Here is a 23362-nt window from a genome sequence, read left to right as displayed (position 1 = left end):
GGGTCGAGGTCACAAGGACCGGTTGCAAGTAAATAGTAACCTTTTGAATGACACTGTTGCGACATACCAAGTACGGTATGCTGTTTTGGTATTTTAATAAACGTTCAAAGGAAAAATGCCTGGGCGTAACATAACTGGGATAGTTGCTGCACAGCGAAATAAAATATAGCAAAGTTTGGACCCCTGTTCGTGTTGTATTATTGATGCACTTTCTTTCTTAATAAATCAACCTGGAAAAATGGCTGAAAATCACATTTCATTAATAAACGCCGGACCCCGATTAAACGCCGGCCTCAAGAAAACGCCGGGTCAACACTGCCGAATTTTAAATAAACACCAGGGGCATTTTATCGAGAAAATACAGTATACACTGTCAGTAATTGGTTCATTCATAATGCATTTGTACACCGTGTACTGACCTCTAAAGCAAACTGCCCTTGGACTGCTTTTCCTTTTGGTGTAAAAACTCTGATGTTCACACCATCACAATCTTTTCCTTCAACAAAATCAAACTCTCCAACAACAAACGCCAACAGATATGTGGACATGATGGGTGATTGGGCATATTTCACACTTCTAAGAGAACTATCTTCAGCTACATCTTTCTCCTCTACTACATCCTATAGTGTGATGAAAAATAGTACCACTATTAGTGATACAAAAAGCAAATTCTTAAAATAATTGAAGGACTTAGCTTGTAACCTGGGCAAAATTGACCTTAAAATTACTTAGTTCATGTTTGACATAATTATTAAATCTAGTATGTAGCATTTTTGTATTTTTAGCCATTAAATAATCTACTTTCCCTCGAGATAAAAAGTAGATATGGAACCAAGCCAAATGTATGTGCCAAGAAAAGAGCCTCTATAATTATAATTATTCTTTGGAGCAAATTATTTGGATTTTATGGCCAAATGCACCACTTTAAGCAAACTTAAAATGCTACCAAACCCTTTGATCGTGATTAGACACTGAGCAGCATGTCAACATCATGCACATGCAGTTAAGGATTCGTTAACAACATGTCTTTTCTGTACATCTAGCTTTTATTATAATCATGTTTAATCTTAGGAATCAAACAGCTTGATCATTGCCTTTTCTAACATAATGCTGTAATTAATTGCCGATCAAAAAATGCGCAAATGTATTAAATTATTTCCATAATATTGCAAAGAACCTTTCCATCAAGTAAGACATAAGAAAGCAGCAAAATTTTAAAACTCAATAATTTACAGGTTGTACAGGACGCTCTGGGCTCTGTGGGTGAATTGACCCCTTATCCTCTGCCCCGTCCCAATCGCCACTCATCCTTCAGTCATGGGGGTCTTCGATTTACAATGTAGGCAACAACTCTTCAGCAAAAAATGACGCTTGGGAATTCCTCATTAGTTTATCTGGGAGTTTGCATTCAGGCATTACCATACTTGCTTTACTTTTTTCTCAGTGTGTGAGTGGGTGGAATCCTGTAAAACATGCAATCTGCTTGGTTCCAGCATGGAGTGGAATTTTTTCAATCATGTTTGCACACCTGGGCTGATTTGATGCAAGACCTGGGACTAGGTCAGGAAAAACTGCGCCCTTTGTCTTGGGTATGGCCTGAGGTTGCAGGCTGAGTGCCACAAGACAGAGGGCATTATTTTTTTTCAAATATGGACCTCCCAGCTGGTGAATAACATAATTATAAACTAGTAAATTTATATTAGTATTTTCCAGACAAAACCATCACTGTGTGGCCAAGGGCCAAAGGGGATAATATTGCTATTTGCACATGTATTTAAATGTACCATGTTTGATAAAGCTATTCTATCTTTGGGTACAACCAGCGTGACATCAAATGTGGCTTTCAGAGCAGGTTCATCCCAGCAGGGAAAAGCTCGCCTTGCGTCTGTTGGCTGAGAAGAGAAAGAACGTACATGTAGATTGTACCATCAATTGAAAATAATTTTAAAACTCTACTGGACACAAGGGGTATTTATTTTAAATTTCTACCTCTTGAACCCGCCATTGAAAAATGTCAACACTGTATGTCCAATTTAATTAAGGAAAGGTAATAAGGCTGCCAAAAGCTTCAATTTTACAGAAACTGTAGTTAATTTTCCTGAATTGATTGACAAAACCAGAAATATGAAGCTCAATGCAAAGTACACTGTACATTACAACGGTTTACTACATACTGACAGTACTAATTAATAACATTCACAGCTGAAATGTAAGGCATACAATGTACATAACAAAAATAATGTTTGGAAAAAATTCAACATACAGAAGGGTCTGTTAGGTTGACTACCAACCTACACTGTAGGTCAGTTAAACCAACCCAAGTTGCCAAACAAAGTTAGTTTACATGACCTAGCCCAGTTAAGTTGTAGTGTCCATGATATGTATGATCGCTGTTATTACCTGCATCCAAAGGTAAGCCACTTAAGATGTAAAATTTTAAGCATCTGTTTGAACAATGGGTTTGGTTATTAGCATCCATCTTGTCAAGTGTGTGTGTGTATAATAAAATATTTTCATTTGTTAAAAAGTGGTTGTCTTTTCATTAAATATAATTTGAATATGTACACCTACAGTATGCTTCACCATCCATCCTCAAACAGTACATGGGTTGTCTGTTATGCAAAGCCAGCTCAACCAACCACGTCGACCTGCCCTAGTCAGACAGCAGCTTTGCCTACACTCTCGCAGGCATTATAATTAATAATAATAGTACAGCTGTATAAGGAATGCCCTTGCCTTATATAAGCACTGGTCAAATAATAATTATAATGTGCACTTACTTCAAACTGGGTGACAGCACAATACTTTTCCTTTCCATCAGTGCCTGTGTATTTACTTCTGTAGAATCCTTTCATCTTGTCATTTAATTCGCCGGTGAAGTCTACAAATAACTGGCCATTTCCCAGGGGAAGAGGGGAAGGAAAACTGATTGTCACTGTCTCTTCCTCCTTGTCATAGCTGATGTCAGATGGATTCACAGCTAAAGAAGATAACCAAAGAATTATTTATTCCATGCCAGACTGAGAGGGCTTTGATCACCAAAGAAGATGAATTACACTGTACGTGCCTTGAGAGTTTCAGCAGAATGTTATGTGCAATCTTGAAGTTTCATATACAGTCATGTAATCATGTGAAATAAATATGAATAAATATCTGTAGATACCAGAGGAATCTCAAAATCTTGGTTGACATCCCAGTCACTTACATGTACACTGTACAAGTACAGTACATGGACACTAGCGCTATAAACATCTGTGACCTCCCGATAAGTTGACTTTGATCTCCTCCTACATGTATACCTTCCAGCCATGATAGGAAGTCATATGGCTATCCCACTGGAGTTGACAAATACCACAAAATCAAATTCTAAGAAGTCCAGATACAAGAAATTGACTTACATTGTACACATGGTCCCAAATCAGTGGGAAATAACAACCAAATTTATGTGTCCCATTCCTTGATGAAAATTATTGGTGAAAGTTTTGAACCATCCTAGGATCTCTATTCATTAACTAGATTGAGTAGCAAGAGCCAAAGAGTAGAGTACAACAGAGTAGAGTAGAGTAGAAAAGATTAGAGTAAAGTACATGTAGGGTAGGGTAGGGTAGGATTGGGTAAATGTAGAGTAGGGTGGGATAGGATAAGGTAGGGTAGAATAGGGTAGGAAAGGTTGGTTGACTTAATAGTTTGGTTACCCAAGGTTAAAACATAAAAGCTTTACCAGGGTATGGTAGGGTAGGGTGGCATATGATAGGATAGAAAAGGGTAGAGTAGGGTAGAATAATGAGAAGCAGCGTAGAGTAGGCTAAGGTACATGTAGGGTGATGGTAGGGTTGAATTGGTTGAGCCAGCTCAATTCTAGTCAAGTAGAAATCCATGATCCTGGCATAATGATAGGGGGAAAAAATTGAATGAAACAAACAAACAAAGGAAAGCAACTGCAACCAGGTGCTGCACATGTATAATTAATACTAAAGGAAAACCACAACTTCGGATAAATCTCTAGCTGTTTGGATAAAGTCAAGTCTTGAATCATAATTCTTGACACTGGCTTGAGTCTCCCTCCCTCACAGACACTCTTTTGGTTTGTCACGCAATCTTTCCTCCCCAAGGAGTCCTGACAAATTCCATGATGAACGAAAAGAGCGTCTACAAGGGAGGCTAGAGTGTTCAGTTGGTATCTCAAATTTCTTTACAGTTGCTATTCTTTTCTACATTCATCTTAGAATCACATGTTTAAGTATAATGATATTTACGAAATCCTTACTTGAACCATTAGCTGTGAAATTTGCTGACTTGATGTCAATGTCCATACAGTTCATTTTCACCTTGTCTGTTGATTGTCCGACCTAAAACAAGATAACTTATTGTAACACCTGCCTCATTTCAATCTCCAATAATATTTATCTCTTTGTTACATGTACACTGTAGTTCTCATCCTCGATAATTAAATATTAAAATGCATTAAGAACAGACTGAGGGACTACTTGATGGCACTATTATTGAAAAGTAAAACATTTCTGTCAGGGACCACTCATGTAGCTTTGAACAGTCAAACAGAAGTTGAGGGCTTCATGTTACTCCTTATACATGTATGAACTCAACATACTTGTACTAACTGTACATGTATGTACGTAGCTAAAAGAATAGCAGTTTTTGAGGTAATTTCATTTATTTTTAAACAATTTGTTTCAGAGCCAACATCAAACTTGCCCACATGGTATTATCTCACTTTAATAATTATAGACTGTGCCACTGAAGTCTTAAACAGTCCCCCTCCTCTCCACCGGAACATGACAGAGACAAACTCCTTACTTCAGTGGTATACCCTGTCAATAGTCATTACTGACTCATCACAGAGTTTCCACTTCCCTATTTATCCCCTGTTACCAGAGGTGCCAACTCTCCCAGATCAACAGGAAGTCTCCAAAATACAGGGAATCTTCCAATCTTCAATACAGGCCACCAAATCTCCCAAATAAAAGCAACCTTGGTAAACACAAAGAAGATCTCCAGACTTCAAATCTCCAGAGGTTGGCATCTCTATATATCCCAGTCTTATGAGCTATTCAGGCAGAGATATCTTGAATTTGGTTTAAAGGTCTCATTTGCATTTTTTATTCTATAGGAAATTCCCACTGTCCCACCCACCTACTCCAAGGATGTAAGCCGACCTAGAATTTGATTCAGAGTCTACCTCATAAATATTTGTAACTAATTCCACAATAGGAGTTCCCTCCTTCCCCATGATGTATAATGGTAATTGAACTGAGTGGAGTGCAATTTGGTCTGAAATCATATGCGTGATTTCAAAATCGAATGAGCGTGCAGCTCGAGTTTGATTTGAAATCACAAGTATGATCTCAGACTAAAATTGCACGACGCAAAGTTCAACATTACCACAGTGACTTTATTACACCTATTTTGAAATCATATAATTTTTTTTGTCATTATTTAGTATTTTATTTTTATTATTTCATTTTCATTTTGATGGGATAGAGAAAGGATGTGATTTAGAGCAAAAAATAGTGCGATTTGTGGATAAATCGCACTGTTGAGAGCCAATCAGATTCCAAGGATCACCAGCAATTTCAAAATAGGTATATAATAAAAATTTCCTGGATAATCAAACTTGGTAAAACTAAACAGTTTGTTTCTTTGTACATTGTAATTGTTGTTGTTTTAATACATATCACAATAATTCTGCCCCCAACTATTTAAAGGAATGTTACCAGTCTAGCGATATAATGGTCATTATATACATAAATAGGTCATAGGTTCAACTCCTGTTGGGCGCACTCTGATTCCCTTTTTCCGAGTATTTCTGTAATAATTATTATTGAGCCATCCTTGAACTCTGAACATTACACTTGCAGTGAAAATAAATACAGTGTGGTAATCTTTCCCTTATTTTTTAACTGCCCAAAAAGTCAGGAGGAATCAACTTCTGCCATCACTAATTTACAGTTGAACTTCCCATAAGCGGACACCCTTGAGACCAGAAAAGTGTCTTAAGAGAGGACTCCCCGATTATGAGAGGTTAAAAATGTAGTGTTTGTATGTAGCTGAAAATTTGACCAAGTGTCCGCTTGCGAGAGGTGTCCACCTACAGGAGGTGTCCGTCAACAGAGGTTTGACTGTACTTGAGGACCCCCCCACCCCTCCCCCACAAAAAAGGGGACTCTGCACATCTCTTAGTGGCACATCAGGTGCATGGTCATAATCAGAGTTGGCCCTGGTTGTTCAAAGAGCAGATAACTCTATCCAGTGGATAAATCACTACCCAGTGGATAAAGTGTACTCAGTGTACTCTAACTGATACATCAATTTTTTATCCGCTGGATAGCACCTTATCTAGATACTGGATAAAGTGATCCGCTCTTTCAGAACAACTGGCGCCTGGACTTGAACACACGAGGATAACTGTGGTAGCGATTTCTTTCCCAAGGACATTCAAGTTTTTCAATAAAAATTTTCCTACACAAGCCCACTTACCTCCACATCTATAACCTCTTTCCCAGTGAAAATGAATTCCGTGAGATTTGGCTGCAAAGTCAGTTTGTAGTTCTTCGGTAACACGTTGGTTGGAAGTCGCTCAAAAGGTTTCTTTGCCGTAGTCATGGTTGTTACGATTTGTAAACGGTTCTCTGATGTTGTTGAAAGGCAGACAGAGCTCTTACAGAGACGAAGCGAATTGTTTGGGGAACAAAGAAAGATTGAAGTAAGAAAGCGGAAACGAAAAACTCTGACTCGCATGTGATTGAAAAGGAGCTCACAGGGAAATCATAAGGTTACGAAGATAGCACGAGGTTTCTCGGAAGATCCGATGCTTTACCGAGGAATACATCGGAAACTTAAGCGTGCCTTAATTGTCAAAGCAAAAGGCTGGTGTTCGACCGTGAGCAACGGCGAAGAACATTCTGTCCCTGATTGGTGAGTCTATGTGTATATTGTTGCATTTACTGTTTATTTTGAAATGTTGAGCGTTTCGATCTTGAAAACGAGCGTACTTCTTGATGGCATGCATGATCACAATGAAATTGACCTCTTCTGACTTGAATTGGTTAATTAAATTGAGCGTTCAATTCAAACAGTAGGCATTTTTTCCAAAGTTTGCGTTGAGCTGATTTATTCACTCTCTGCTTTTCGAGTTGTTCAGAAGCTTACAGTTCATGCATTAAGTTTAGTTTAAAGTGGATCGGAGTATAAAGCGCACAGGTACATGTACATGAAAACATGATTCAAACTCAGTACGTGGAGACCTTTCGTACGAGATGTTCAGGAAAAAATGTAGCGTAGAGTTAGTGTACATGTAGGTGGCTTGCCCATATTCAAGTGTGCCATTTTTAAGGGTGACGATCCGAGGGCGGTGGTACAAGCTACTATAACTGTAGTTTATGCGACTTGGACGATCTTCACGCAAAAGACGCCATCTTGAAAAATTGGAGGCGAGGTTACCTATTCCCATGGGCACACACCTCAAGATATTCTTGTGTGCTGAAAGGTGACAAATTTTTCAAAGATTTATTCCTCTCCACTCTGTCTGTAGCAAGGGGCCTCCGCTGTAGTTCTCCAGTAGACTCAGTTTTGTGCTGCCCATCTCGATTCATTCCAAGACATGCTGGGTTGTTCTTTGCCATATTAAACTGCCATTCCTCCTAGTCCCTTGAGGCTTCCAGGTTTCCTCAGTGTATGGCCAATCCATCTCACTTCTTACACTGTATTTCAAATGGTAATTTCAATTCTACTGCTTGGTGTACAGCCACAAGTCCTCGTTTGAGATCCTCCTTGGCCACCAGACTCCCAAACAACAGACTTCTCAGTTGATAAAGGCCTGGTGTTTGATTCTCTTTCCAGTGAGCAGCCTCATGGTATCATACACTTTCTTGATGTGTTTTTCTTCACAGCTTTCAACACTTCTTGAGCAATCTTGTTGATTCTCATTGTCCTCCAAATCTACATGTATCTGTCCTATAACTTCTCTTCACTTCTTGGTTCTTCATGTTGTATTCATGTATTGTGATCAGCTTCTGATTTCTTTTTCTAGCAGCCAGGTCCACCCTTGTCTGCAGCTAACATCTTGCATCTCTCCTCAACAAGTTCCCAGGTGTCTAAATGGCTCATACAGTCCTTTCTTGGTCTTTAATTTTGACCCCTCTGAGACTTCCTCACAGGTGGATCTTATGTTGTCTTGATCTGGCTACATTCCTGCTTTAGATATATGGCTTTTCCTTGCCTTTGCCATCTTATCATTATACAGTACAAGGTGCCATGCAGTGCATTGTACTGGCTAACCCATCTTTCACATAATTTCAAGGAGGATCCTTCAACTTGGATACCTGGCCCTGGTTGTTCAAAGATAAAAAGGCTGCAGTCCCCAAGTTAGTGAAGAGATAATTAAGTGAGACTGAAGTTTGGTTTTGTGTGTACGACCTGTTTCAAATAACCTGCTACAGGACTGTGCCCCTCCCAATTATGCCATTTTGTTGTCTGTTTACATGTACTTTGTCATACAACTGTTATGACTATCTGGTTGTGTTCCATAATTTCTGGATAAAATTTAGGATTTGCAGAATTATGGTGAATTTGTAGTAAATGCTGGGAATGGCATCTTATTTAAAAAAGTTAAATTTGTTGATCACCAATAGATGAGTGTAGGGAAGGTGCCTGAAAGCTCTGTGAGAACTGAAAGTGAGTGCGGAAGGTAACCATGACAACCACGTGAAAGTCAACCACTAGGCACCTTCACACTGAATTCCTCATGATTAGTGGAAAAATTAAATTATACATACTACAGGGTCCGACAAATACTGAGCCCGGACGCCTGCCGGGACAAGCTGAAAACTTTACCGGGCAAGTGTTCTGTTCCTCGAAGAAGCCCACCGGGCTGTGGTGGTTTACTGACAAGTGTGTAATATGTTGAAATCTATGTAATGTTTACCTTTTGCAATAAAACTTGAGGCATTTTGGGGTACAATTCAGACCTTTTTGTCGACATGTCGTCGAGTTTCGTTCCGTTGTTTTTATCGGTTTCGATCGCCATTTTTACGTGCTTTGTAACTTTTAGCCCCAGTTTTTCCCAGTAGAGGCCAAAAGGCCAGGCCACTATTCCCCTAACAAGTGGTCTTCTGCCATTATTGTGCAATTATGGATAAGTTTGTCACGAAATCGCCGAAGACCGTTACCGGTCACACGAGTGCCGAAAAAAACGCAAAACGGAAGACAAAATATGACGACAAGGAGTACGATTCCAAAAGACGCAAAAGGGTATTCCAAACGAGGTGGCTTCAGGAATTTCCTTGGCTTATGGTGGACACCGAATGCGGCGTTATGAAATGCAAAATCTGTTACACGTGGCCAACCATTTCTGACCCTCGGAGTCCAAAAAGAAAAAAGAAAAATGTTTTATCTGAGCCATAGAGTCAACATGTTGTTGCAAATAAAGAGAGATGTTGTGGTTACCTGCAATTTTGCTTTTGGTACAAATGCATTAGAATATTGTACTTTCTTCACTCTTTTACTTTGCAAATTACAAGAATTAATTTTGCTAGACTTTCTTCCATCACGCTATATATTGGACAACCAGGTCCTCCTGCGGGGCAAGTGCTTTTTGCCTCCCACTTGCCCAGGGACAAGTTTGTCGACATTTGTCGGATCCTGACATACTTAGTAAATACCTAGAACCTTGGGCGGCAGCATATATTAAAAGCTTTCTCCACAACTATACACGCAGAGCAACACAAGCGAAACGGGTTGACCTCAACAAGAGAGCTGTAAATTTACTGAGGCCCTGTGAAGGCCCTCAGACCACCCCACATAATTTAGTGAAGGAGAATGCTGGCCAGCATTGTCTCGAGATTAACGTACATTCATTTACAACCTCACCTTTATTACATGTGGCCCCATTAAAATAATAATTATTACTATGTATACTGGTACCAATTTAACAAAAATGGAAAGGGGAAACATTCATTTATCCCTATTACACTGTAACATACATAAATTGTACCTATTATTTTAATTTATAGTAAACAATGGAAGATGACATTGACGATGTTGAGGAAGATGAAGTGATGAAGGAGGATGAAGATGATAATGATGAGGAGGAGGAAGATGAAGCAGACAAACCATCTGCTGCAAAACCAAAAAAACGGAGGAAGCCGCGATCAGTGTTAACAGGACGTGGTGTCACCTTGGGCATGCTTCTTGAGGATGGTGTGATGGAGCCTGGAGAAAAATGCCTCTCTATTGATTACTTGGTTAGTACAAGTAGCTTACATGTGTACATCATGAGTCATCTTTATTACATGAACACCACATCAGAGAAAGGTTTAGAATTACAGTGCAGGTCAGAATTAAGCGAACTACGCAGATGCGTTCTTGAGGCAGCAAAAATGCATACACTGTACATGTATGTGTTGTACACTGTAGGTTAAAATGAATCCAGGTTAAAATGATTTCAACCTAGGTTGATTTGTATTTTCCTTTGTTTAAGGTTGGGTAATTTACATCTGAAACAAAGACAAATACAAATCAACCTAGGTTGAAATAATTTTAACCATGCACGTATTTTTAGACTAGTCTAAAAGTTGTCATTTTTGCCATTGTTATTCATCATCATAAGTTCTCTTTGTGTGGTGTATTGTCAAATAAAACAAAAGAATTCAACAGGTTGCCAACAAACACCAAATTTGCATTTTATGAAATCAGCCAATGACAGTTATGTTATCATATTTTGAATCTTACCACTTCATAAATACTGGCGACTTTAAAAACAACTCCTAACTGGTATTAAATATTCAGCATGTGTTATAGAAAACATAAATCTAAGCTGATTAGTAAAATACTACTTGTTCGAAAAAAGGAACTATGCTGTTACTAACCTGAATAGCGGTTGAAACCTCCTAGTATCTCAGTTGTCACAAAATTTGCCGGCACCAACCCAAGCACAAATGTTTTCTTGTTTTGGTTCGCTTAATTCTGACAGGTCTGCACTGTAGTTTGACATGTTGGGCAATGTCTTAATAAATAACCAACTGTTATTTGCAGGACTGATATAGTGTAATGAAACTGTCTGCTGTCATACTGTTTTCTTGTTTTAATGGCTCTTAACTTTTGTTTCAGGGTCAAAAGTTTGTGGCTGATCTCCAACCTGATGGTAGAATAAGATGGCCTGAAGCTAATCAAGTGTTCAACTCACCATCTGCATGGGCAATTTACTGCAAGAGGCTTGTTAATCCATCCAAGAAGTCAGGATGTGGATGGGCTTCTGTGAGTGGTTTATCAGCTTAGTTTATAGGTTGTTTATCACATAGTAAATTAATTTGTTTGGGGTAACATTATGGCTACCAGCAAACCTTACAGTCTCTTTTTACATTGGTGATATCCAAGCCCAATGATACATGACTTTAACATCTACAATGATCAAAATTGTGATCTCTCACGAGAAAATGTTCCGTACGGTATGCCGTTTTGAAATGGATAGCCATTCATACAGGGCTTCTGATAATACGCGGGAAAAAAAGTCAAATTTTGTGGGATTTTTGGAGACAAATTCGCGGAGAAAACGGCCAATTTCGCGGGAATTTTTTTTAGAATTTTCGGGGCAAATTTCGCCGAAAAACAAAGAAAAAAGCCAAGAAGAAAGATTCCAGAAAAAAAAAGATATATTGGAAGGATGTGAAATTCAGGGCAAGAAAGAAAACACAAAAGTTCAATAATTCCAACACAGTTCTCAAGGCAGTTGTTCTTGTTTCGAGCTACAAGAATTTAAACATTAGCTTTACCGAAACATCTGGCCGGTTAACCTCCTTTTTCAGCTGCAATTTAGAGCCGAACACTGTAACGGAATAAATTTTTTTTCTCTCCTTGGTCTCTTGTGTTGCTTTGCAGTTTACAAGGCAAGATTGTTCGTGATCGAAGGTTCAAATCCATTTGTGAAGTCAAAACATTTTTGCGCTTCGATCGTGTCCTGCACGTACGATTAAACATGTCCCTACATTACTACAGACAGCAGTTTCCTTTCCCACTCCGTATAGTGTCACCAAAAAGTCTTCTCATTTCTTGTGCCCAGTTTTTCGCAACATTAATCTAAGAACGCCTGGTAGTTATGGTACGTTGTGTTTACTCGTGGCAGTGACGAAATTTCAAGATAAATTTGCATTTATGGAAAGTAAACAGCCCCTGAGTAGCCAAGAAAAGTTTCTAATATGTTGTACCGACATGTATTTGGAAGGATTTTTAACGAATTTCGCGTTAATACGCAATTTTTTGTGAATTTCACGGGATTCCGCGCATATACCCGAATTTCGCGGCTCCGCGACCGCACGAAATATCAGAAGCCCTGTTCATAAGCCGATTATCAGCTCTTTGAACAAGATGGGATGCCATGCGAATGGTTTGAGCTATCCGTTTCAAAAAAACTGTGAGCCATTCGAACAGCTTGAGTTATCCATTCAAAAATAATTAAGAGCTGTTTGAACAGTTCGAGCTATCCATTCCAAAAAAAACTGTGAGCCGTTTGAACGGCTTGAGCTACCGTTCAAAAAAAAAAATTGTTAGCCGTGCAAAAACGGATACTGTAAGGTACATTTTTGTGTGAGAGGTCACAAATTATGGAGGTTGGGTGCCCAGGAGCCAGCAGGATGGTACCGCCAACCCAAACCCAGAAAAGTCCTTGGCTACAAAAACGATAAACCAACAACAGCACAGAAAATGCTGAGTAGAGTAAAATTCCGAGCACATGCAAAGGTGCGTGCCTAAACCACATGAGAATACCGCTGGCCACATAGCCGCCTGTGGACCTGAACCAGGCCCAAACAGTAATGCAACGACAACAAATGCCCAAATGCTACTTACACTGAAGGTGCAACCAGCACAACAAACTGTACACTAATAAACGCTAATGCCACTCTATGCCACACCATCAGGGAGCAAACTTGCTCCAAGTCATTAACAAAGTATTATTTTATTAATAACACTGCTGATATAAGTGTAGTAAAATTTCCATTTAATAATTATTGTTCAATTGCGCTTTTTAAAAGCTCTAAAAAATTGATAAGAAAATTAATATAGAAAAGTATGTACATGTAGGCAACAGTGGCAAAAAGTAGGCAACATTTGTTGAGGAAGAAGTGTTGATTTGGTACCCAGGGTACTGGAGGAGTTGGAAAGGGAGCTTCTTTAATGTTAGGGTCCGATTTAACAGATCATGTTACCCCAGGAGTAGCCACCGTGGACCTCATAAAATAATATTATCTGGATCTTGTTTCTTGAAAGTTGCAATTATACAGTGTAACTCACTGTAATTTTTTTTTTGTTTGTTTGGGTTTTGTTTTCAAATCCATTACAAAATTCCATAAAATTATATTATACTTGTACATATTAAACTAACTATGAACACTGTGAACACAGAACAGAATGATATTTGGGAAGACCAAACCCAGTAATTCAGTGTCGAGGACCTTTCAGAAATGGGCCCAGGCTGAACTTGCCTTCAGTAGGATGAGGCCCATGGCTCTTAAGGTCGGCACATGCAGAGGGGGCAAGTCCTTCATAGTCTTTGTAGGAGGATACTGGTCGCAACCCAACTTGTTTCACAAACAGTTCACATAATGGTTGTTATTGATTATAAAAGTTACTGCAAAACCAAAAACAGAACTGTCTGTTTCTGTGTACTAGTAGGGTTATTGTTAACAAAACTGAACCATTATTTTGACTGTTCCAGATACAACTTAAGATCTTCTTTCTTAATAATTGCTTTCATCTTCTTTCTAATTTGCAGGTGAAGTACAAGGGTAAAAAATTGGATCAGTTCAAGACCACTTGGTTTAGGAAACAAAATCCATCTGTAAGAATTTTGAAAAGCTATAATATGTAACAACAATGAAAATTTATTTTAGTTTGTAGTCACCAGTGCATGAATTCCCATTAGATATAATTTATCCTTATACTAAAAGTACATGCAGTTTCAAAAACTACATGTTTGCAGAATGTTTAAGGTGCTAAAAGTTATTTCAAGAAGCAAGAAGATTCTTTTGATCAGCTCTTAAATAGAAGTTTGTTGAATTCTAGGCGTCATCAAGCCAAGTACCTCCACCAGTATCCCAAAAAGAGTTGCCTCCTTCGACATCTCAGTCTACTCCCCTTTCGTCACACAAGTCCCCTCCAAATAAACCATCTACTAGCCATGGAGATGTGCACAATGTGTCTTCGTCATCATCATCAGCTTCGTCAACCAGTTTTCATTCACCAAGGCCTTCTACCTCACAGGCAACTGCAGCTCCAAAAAGCACAGAACACAAGGTTTCAGTGTCAGGTACAACAACAAGTTACTGGCCAACAGAGACGAAACGGCCCAGTAAAGCACCACATTCAACATCATCAGGTCGAGGGTTAGTAAATTGCTCAGTATCTTTCCACTCTAGGATTTCATCCATGGGCTCAAAAAAGGTTGAACACCACTTGGGAAAGAACTGCTCAACTACCTGTAGCTTTGATTTGAGGGGTCGCAGCTTACACTGTACATGTAGCTTTTCATCTTTGAGACTCAGGGACACCCAATGGCTCATTCCTGTGGGCATCAGTTCAGAGAGCCTTGATCACATCACAAATTTGGATTTAGTTTTCTTAATCTTTGGAAAAACTTCAGCTGATAATCTCGTAACACTTGAAGACTTATAATTACGTACTGTACATGTAGTTCCTTTTGTTTTCAAAGAGACGAATTAATTCAGACATATATGTTGTCAAAAGTGTCAAAAAATACTTGTCTAGCAAGTGCATTTTCAGCAAGCCAACAGCAGCTTATATATTCAAGGAGTAAGATTCACTTGCCTAAAACCTTTTTGCAAATTAAAATTTCAAATTGTTTTGTTATCATTCTCTTCACAGACGGAAACCAAACATCGGTTACATTCACCCACCTCCTGCCCCACCACCTCAACAAAAGTCTCCTTCACTTGTCTCACCAACTTCTTCTTCCCCATCATCAGCATCGAGGCCTTCAGGAGCACTGAGAAGTCCAGTTGGTAAGAGAATAATATTATAACTAAATTTCAATCAGTATTTTTATAGCACTGTTTATCCGCACATGAAAATGAATCCATTCAGGCTTACACAGTACTTGCAGTACATACACATTGCATAATTCCACAGACTTTGTAACCTTTAATACATTAATTTTAGTCAAACAAACTCCTCCTCTATTTTTTTGTTCTCTGACCCATAAATTTACACTTTGTCTCTTTACTGGGAGGTCAGGGATTACTTATTCCAACAATTTAGTTACATATTAGAGTATACAGACAATACTGTATATTTTAACCCTTTAAGCCCAGGTATCAACATACTGTACATGTCCTCCTCATTGCTCTCCTTAATATTATTTCTTATGGTGCTAATTAATATTTAATGAATGATAATATAATTATTATTACCGGTATTTATAATTTGTTTGAACATCAGACCATTTTATTGTTGTTGATCATTTCTTTTATTCTTATGATCTACTTAGTTTTATTGATCAAGTATCGATATTTTATGGAGAAAGTAGAATGCTTGTCACTAGCTAGTGGGGCTTACGTGTAAGAAACAAATATTAATAATATTTCAAGTTGTCTGACTTCCTTTTTAGTTACTGTAAGTTGGTACATGTAGTTACGGGTATTTTTTAAATTAACATGTATCCCTTAGCTTCAAAGCTGTTCAGTCTGTAAAAATGCACTAGGCACATTTTGTGTAGCATATATGCACAGCTTAAAACACTTCTTTTTTATTACATGTGCATGGACATTAGAGTTGCCTAGTCCATTGTCATCTCCACCTGCCTCTGGAGGTCGCAAGCGGCCAGCCATTAGGAATCGACAATCAATTAAATACGCAATGTTGACTCCAGACAGGTAAGAATAAAACCTCCAAAAACAGCTAAATGTTTTATGAAATTTTAGGTTGTCATTGCAGTAATTGTTGTTGATTAAATTTTGTTAATAATAATTATTATTGTCAGCTCATATTTGCCTATTATTTTTCACAAGGCCACCAGGTTAAAACTCCAAAGTTGTGCCCCATTTTATAATGTATTTTATAGAAACCCTTGTTTAGCTGTCCTTTAAAAAATTCTTTACTTGGAAAAGGCACTTTTCAATCATGAGTATTCTTTGTGAACGGCAGATTATGAGTATACAATGTATTTCACAACTAACATTGTAGTCTTTAATAAAAAATATAAATAAATATAACATATCGGGCCTTGTTTTGTCAATGTGCTCTTAGGACTTGTTTTGCTTTTAAATTAGTAAGTTGTACAGATATGCAAGGAAAGATGGAAATAAATATTTTTTTAGGAGCAAAACTGAAAAAGAACTTCATTGAGTTCATGAGGCAGTTATTTCCCCCACTCATTGCATGTAAATGAAGGGGTGCGTGGAATAAGGCCCTAAGTGACTTTTGATGTAAGGTCAAATTCTCCTTTTGTTTCACAAGCAAATACAAGGAAATTTGTAAGAAGAATCTAGCAATTTATCAGAAGTCACTTAGGGCTTTTTTCTAGGCACCCCTTCCAATGTTAATTCATTATACACACTGTATGTACAGTACATGTATGTACTTGTAACAGGCTTTTAGTCAGAAATTTAAAATTGTGTCCCTAGATACCTTATTATAGGAAATTAACGCTCGTGTCAATAAAAAAATTAAGGTATTGGAAATGAACACGACTTAAATTAACGTGAATTGCAGGAAAAATTACCTCGCAATAAAGGAAATTAACGCGAAAGAGGTGCTAAAATTTCAAAATGAGGGAAATTAAGTAACTCAACTGCCACAAAGAAACAATTTGTTGAGACTACAGGAACAAACTTCTTTTAACACTTAGTTTAAAGATCCCAAATGCAAACAATGTTCGTGGAATTGTTCCTAAATGTTAGGGTTAAGCCACAGAATCTGACCATTTTGAGCGTTCTTTACAGTGTCCATCATACCGGGGGATCTCCAACAGTGCTTTTTTCCTTTCAGAAGTGTATCGAGAATTTGGTGCAAAAATAGTGGAAATCAAGGCCGTGGAAATTAATGCACCACTTAATTAAAGACGAGGAAGTTAATGTTAACAAAAATTAACGTGGCTTAAATTTACGCAATTTTTTAAAATTCACGTTAATTTCATGACGCATTTATTACCTATAGTAAGGTTAAAAAGTGGTGTCAGTAGTTTCCTCATTTTTTTAAAAAAAAGATGATGTGAATTTTCAATGAATTTCTAGCGTGCATCCATTGGATTCCTCAACCACTTTACTTCACTGGCATGGGCCTAATGATAAATTAAAAGAACTAGCTTTAGTAGGTAGCAGGCGCATGAAAAATATAGGGGGCGAGAAAGAGCGGGGCATGCAAAGGAGGGTTACGCAGGCAAAAAAACTCATGTCAGCAAGGTCAAATTCTAGAACCTCTGGACTCTTGTTCAAGACTGTGAACTTAATGTTTTGCACTGTTGAGCAAGTTAGTAAATAAATACAGTAACAATAGAGTATTCAATCGTGGATTTATTTTCTGTTTTATAGCGACCCCCATACCCTGGTAGAGCTTGTGAATTTCACTGCCATGGGAAAAATGCAGCCATTTTCAGTTGATATTTCTACAAACTGTCTTTTGCTTATGGTGAGTATTATCTATCATGCCTGCCTCTATCATTGTTTGGTACAACAACTATTGCTTTTGAATTATTTAGGACACTTAAATCTGATAGCAGTGTTATGAATTTATTTTATAAAATTAATTTAATTTGCAGGACTATCATTGCCATTTAACAACAAGTGAAGTAGTGGGATATTTAGCAGGAAAGTTTGACCCTCAGTCTCATCGTAAGTTCACTTCATGTATACCTACATTTGTGCTATTCCGGAATTTAATATCCATTTCCCCGAGTCGTGGAAAGTTATTAGAAATTTTTTGGAAGAGGAGGGGGAGTCTCAAGAGCTAAGTATCTGAAATTTTTAAAGAAAGTATAGAATTCAAATGGCATTCCACAAAATACCAGAATGAGGCTAATTTTGAAGATGCACAGTCCTAAAGAGTCAGCTGGGTTAATTTATTTTAATAAATTAAAATTATTAAAATAAGCCTCATGCTGAGGTTTTTCTTGCTACAGCTTACATTGAATTTCCTGTGTATAAATATGTAGTTTTTGTGTTAGAAACCATAATGTTTTTCCCTCGTAGAGCCCAATTTATCATGATTCTTGGCAGACAATTAATTAGTCAAGATTAATGCAATATTGGTGCTCACTTAGTGATCACTTACAGGGGGTGGTTGCTTACGAGAGGTGGTCACACATGGAGGCTTTGTTGTACAATTGTTTTTCATAATAATAATTATTATACTACATACTATTTAGATATGAAGATTGTGCAGGCTTTTCCATGCCGCTGCCGATTTGCTGATAAAGAAAATGCACCGAAAGTGGAGGAAGAGGTACAGTGTATGGATCTATTACACCACTTAACCCCCCCCCCCCCCTCTCCCATCCCACCCCACCCTGGTTTCAATGGAAGTTTGAGTTTTTGCATGTTTTTGCATCATGTGCTGTTTGGAGTGAGCCATATCATCTCAATTCAATTCAATTCAATTTTATTTGCCATTAACAAAAAATGCTCAATGCTCAATGACAACTGATAATAAGACATATAATTATAATTATAGTAAAACAAACAAGATGCAGCATCTTTTTGGTACAGTGTATGTCTCCCTTCAGTGCATGCATATTGGGTAGCTTGCTCTATTAAGCGACCCTTCTACAGTGCAATGAACTCAACCGGGGCCACCCAACATTGATCAGCCAATCACAGGTCACGTTTACAACAAAGGAGTCTAGCTATGGTAGTTTATAAACCAATTAAAAAAACGATCTAACGTTTCTTTAAATTTCAAGGTGTCGGTTTTTTTGGCCCCGGTTGAGTTCATTGCACTGTAATAAGCCTCTTCCCCCCCCCCCCCACCCCTCTTAAAAAGCCCCCATCCTTGTGGAAAGAGGATTAATAGAGGAAATGCCCCAGCAGCACTTTAATCAAAGCTACACTAGTTTTAAAACCATTCCTCCATGTTTTTTCGTCCCAGGTTCGGAATGCCATTGCCCAGCGAGGTCTTACTCTTGTAGGTTGGTATCACAGTCATCCATCATATCAGCCTGACCCATCGGTGCAAGATATTCAAAACCAGCTGAAATATCAGAGCATCTTGCAATATGAAAATGCACCATATGGACCATGCCTTGGTATTATAGTGTGTAAGTATATGAAAGGTTAAACTTCTATTTTGTTTAGCTTTTGTTACCTCCCTATGAACATTGTTAAACTGCGAGCTGTCTCTTTCTTCTCCTAATTTCTGTAGCGCGAGAGACAGTGCTTGGTGGATCTAGGGAGCAGCAAAGTTTGTGAGCAAGTTTTTCCTCCCTTGAGATCCCCAAATATCCCTCTATGTCCTCTTTTCTAATTTGCATAATTTAAACTTTCACTTTGCGCATGTGATCTGAGGAAAACAGTGTGACTGCTCGCAGTCTAGAACACTGTCAGATGGCGAGAATTGTTTTATAGGTTTTCCAAAATTAATGGTTTTAAATCAAATCTAGCAGAAATGAGGGTTCTTCACTGGCATACTGTTTTAAATAATTGTTGCATTATTTGCTGCTAGGTTACAGTCAGCTTTTTTTTCAAATCTTTCAAATTATTATTAACAGCACCTTACGACAGTTACCGACCAACAAAAGAATCGACTGTGCGAGCTTTCTGGGTTCAAGCATCACCCGACAGTCAAGCTCATAAGCTGGGTATCCCAATGCTTATGAATACCACTATGCACCAAGATCAGTTCCTAACACAGGACCTTCTTAATGAACTGGTAAGTCCAGGTTTAAATCATGGCAACTGTTTAATTGATACCCAATTGATCAGTTTGCAGAGGTTAAAGGGACAGTATCACGCTATTTTTAGTAACACATCGAAAATCAGAAAGACGCTATTCGGTTGATAGCAGCCAAGATATAATGACAAAATTCCATTAAAAGACTATAAGAATGTAAAGAAACTATCCAAGGATATTTTCGCCGGCAGATGACCAAGATAGAGAGGAGTTCAAATTTGAAAACGTCTGGCGGACGTTTTCAAATTCTGCTGTTGTAACGCACTAAAAATCGCCGGTTGTAGTATATTTCAAATGGTTCAACCTTTCGTCTCAGGATCACTATTAATATTTCTTTAAATTAGCGATTGAGAAATTAATTAACACAGTGTTCAAAGTTTAAATTTAGTGAATGTTGGCAAAAAATCATGATATCTCCCATCGATCTCCCATGATACTGCCCCTTTAAAGCGTGCAGTTCCAGAAACTATCATACCACCCCTCCCGTTGCAAAAGGGAGAGAAGTCAGCAGGGGGTGCAAAAAAATTTTTGAGATATGTTGCTTAAAATTTTAAGATATGTAGCTTAACCATTTCCCGCCCAAGAGTGCCACATGGCACAAGACGCAATTATGAGCTCAGTATTTGGTCAATTTGTATTAAATTTGCACAACCAAAAGATCTTGGAAAGATCTACAAATTGCAGGCATAAAATCATACCCCCCTCCTATATGAGACTTGATTTACCACCCCTCAAACTTTTTGAATTTTTTTCCTTTGTACGTGAACAGCCCCGTTAGAATCGTACAACAAGCAATGCAGTGAGAGCTGTACATTAAGCTATAGTTTAGGGGGGGGGGGGGGGGTGCCTAGTATGTACAACAAATAGGAAAAATTTTCAAAGTTTTTTTCTTTTGTTTTGGACTATTCTCACTCTAATATGTGACCTCCTCCATCTCTGTTGATGTGATTTATAGCATACCCCAGGAAATAACTTTTAAATGGTATATCACATGTGGTCTCCCAGTTCATAGTTTGTGATTTAGAAAAATTCGGCATTCACTTGGGCAGGAAAGGGTTAATATTACTGGAATTTCCAGAGGGGTCGGGGGGAGGGGGTGTCCATCTCTTCCATGGGAAAATTATTGTCTGTACCTGCATACATGTACATTGTGATTTACAAGACAGACAAAGCAAAGTACAGTAGGTGTTTTGGGATAAAAAAATAATCAATCCTACAAGGGAATCACGTTATCATCGTCTGCTTAATTTTTGAATTGAGTGTATATAACCTTTGTTCATACTTGGTCATAGAATCAAATATGTTTTTTTACAATATTGAATCCAAAACAAAATAGTGACCAAATGCTTTTTGAATGATTTCTTCCATCATGGAAGATGATTTGTTTTAAATTTTGATTCCTTTTTTGTTTTCAGAGATGGATGTGGAGTTTCTACAAAGGCAGTCCAGACACTATCAACTTTCATAACATGTGGCATGGCAGCCAGACATACCTTGACAAAGTGAAGGTAGGATTTGAAGAATATCCAGTGTACAGTAAACAACAGAAAGCGTAATTATTATTGGACATTGAATATTGAGTGGATTTAAACCCATGACCTGTGGGAGAAAAGTTCAAATGCTCTAAAAATAGAGAGCTACATGTATATTACAGAAAATAATGATTATAATAAAAGGGGGGACTTGTCACACCTGCCTTTTCTGTGCCATTTGCTCCTGTTTAACAGTCCTTCCATAGTGACCACTATATCTGGCATGTACTGTTTGGAATGAAGTTTGTTCAGTATTGTAATGTTGTTCTTTTTAGCCTTTCTTCTGCCTTTCCATCCCAGTGACAAGTTCCCACCCTTTGTTTCTCCCTGTTCCCACCTTCTCTTCTCACAGTTCCTACCCCCTTTTCTCCCAGCCCCACCCCCATCTCTTCCCAGCTTCTCTTCTCCCAGTTGCCCCTCCTCCTCTCCCAGTATTTTGTGCATCTTCCTCTTCCAGTTCCTTTCATCCTGTCTTAGTTCCCACCTGCTTCTCTCTCAGTTCCTATTCCCTTCTTTCCCAGTTTTCACCCCCTTCTCTCCCAGTAACCCCTCCTACTGTCCCAGTTTGTGTACCTCTTTCTCTCCCAGCTCCTAGCCCCTCCTCTCTTTGTTCCCACCTCTTCTCTCCCAGTCTCTCCTCCAATAGATCTCAGTTCCCTCCCTCCCTCCCTCTTCAAGTTCCTACCCTTCCTCTCTCAGTTCCTGCCCCCTTCTCTTCCACTTCCCACTCAAATGTTTCTCAGTAGAAGTAATTGCTGAGAACAAGGCTTTTTCAAGGTGCAGAATTTTTATTTGCTCTCCTGATATACATTTTTGTGGCATTAACTAACAACTTTCTCTTCTTTTCTTAGTCCTCTTTGATAAAGAAATTCCCAACAGACCAAACAGATGGAAGATTTCTAGAATTCATCAACACGCTCCTAACATAGTAAACAATTGTTTAGAATGTTTACTTCGCTTTTCATATCCATTGTATAGTAAATTATTTTTAGCGCTTTGACATTACCTCAACCCAAGTATAAGGGAACAAAAACATTGAATGCTTTGTTTGTAACTATAATTGTTCAAGTCTTAAAATAAAAGCTGAGAAATTGTGTTAACTAGTAGTTTGACAGCTATTTCATGTTTTCCCAGCATTTAGCAGCGGTTATGCGATTTAAATCATGTGGCCTGCATTTTAACTGTTAAAGTCAGTGCCTGTGGTGCATTTCACCTATTGTATCCTCCAAATATTGTTTGCAATTTCTAGAAAAATACACTGGACAGTCAGATGAATACTGTACTGTAAGAAGGTGGTAAAGAAAAACTGGCCACTACCTTGGGTAAATAGCATTTAATTTTTATACTAAGTAACACACTATCATTATCACCGCTTACAGTGTCCAATTTTTCCATCATTCCTTACAATAAGGCTGTGATCTTGGTTTCTAATAGTTAGTGCAACCAGGTCTTTGTGATTTACCAGCCTATTCCGTGTTAAGTTCTGCAAGGAAAGAGGCCATTCAGAAACTAAAGAAAGTCACTCATGCAGGGTTCTTGTTAGGAGCCGGTATTAAAATTAATGAGTTGTTTTTACGGTCTATTCAAGTAGATGTTACCAGCTATCGTAAAAAATAAAATAAAATAATGTTTCCAAAATTATTGAAACTGCTTTCAAAATTCATCATAATTATTTTCAAAAAATATGTTTTGGGAATTTCCTTTCCATAAATAATGTTAAAACATCCAGCAAATAATATCACGTTGAAAATACATCGCCTGTAAAGAAATCACTCTTGGTTTGAGCATCTTCTCTCATCGAAAACAATGCTGACTTCAAGCTCCAAAGTAAAAACACAAAATATGCCAAGTGTGTAATCTCATTCCCATCATTTCTTGGGAGACATTAACCCTTTCCCGTCCGAGGGAAATGGCAAATTTTT

The 23362-nt window shown here is 38.1% G+C and overlaps 2 protein-coding genes across 2 annotated transcripts in view; one reads left to right on the top strand and one right to left on the bottom strand.

Moving 5' to 3' along the window:
• The window catches only part of LOC146481004 (puromycin-sensitive aminopeptidase-like), a 28008-nt gene extending 21207 nt beyond the window's left edge, over nt 1-6801 (bottom strand). Inside the window, exons 1-5 of the mRNA XM_085108691.1 lie at nt 6496-6801; nt 4268-4349; nt 2781-2980; nt 1785-1892; nt 420-620 (exon numbers count right to left, since the gene is read on the bottom strand). Coding sequence (XP_084964817.1) covers nt 420-620; nt 1785-1892; nt 2781-2980; nt 4268-4349; nt 6496-6756 — 852 coding nt within the window. The 5' untranslated portion in view covers nt 6757-6801. The remainder of the gene's footprint in view (nt 1-419; nt 621-1784; nt 1893-2780; nt 2981-4267; nt 4350-6495) is intronic.
• A 46-nt stretch (nt 6802-6847) lies between these two features.
• On the top strand, nt 6848-23112 carry LOC146481003 (MPN domain-containing protein-like). The gene is made up of 14 exons (XM_085108692.1): nt 6848-6933; nt 10029-10259; nt 11125-11271; nt 13784-13849; nt 14074-14393; nt 14893-15029; nt 15797-15899; nt 17556-17652; nt 17783-17855; nt 18389-18465; nt 19108-19276; nt 19727-19887; nt 21324-21416; nt 22292-23112. Exons 2-14 carry the CDS (start codon nt 10035-10037, stop codon nt 22367-22369), a joined length of 1746 nt encoding a protein of 581 aa, XP_084964818.1. The 5' UTR covers nt 6848-6933; nt 10029-10034; the 3' UTR covers nt 22370-23112.
• The last annotated feature ends 250 nt before the right edge of the window (nt 23113-23362 follow it).

Source organism: Pavona decussata, unplaced genomic scaffold, assembly GCF_977016875.1.
Source record: "Pavona decussata unplaced genomic scaffold, jaPavDecu1.1 SCAFFOLD_51, whole genome shotgun sequence".
Classification (NCBI taxonomy): Eukaryota; Metazoa; Cnidaria; class Anthozoa; order Scleractinia; family Agariciidae; genus Pavona; species Pavona decussata.
This window is presented reverse-complemented; position numbering and strand designations above follow the sequence as displayed.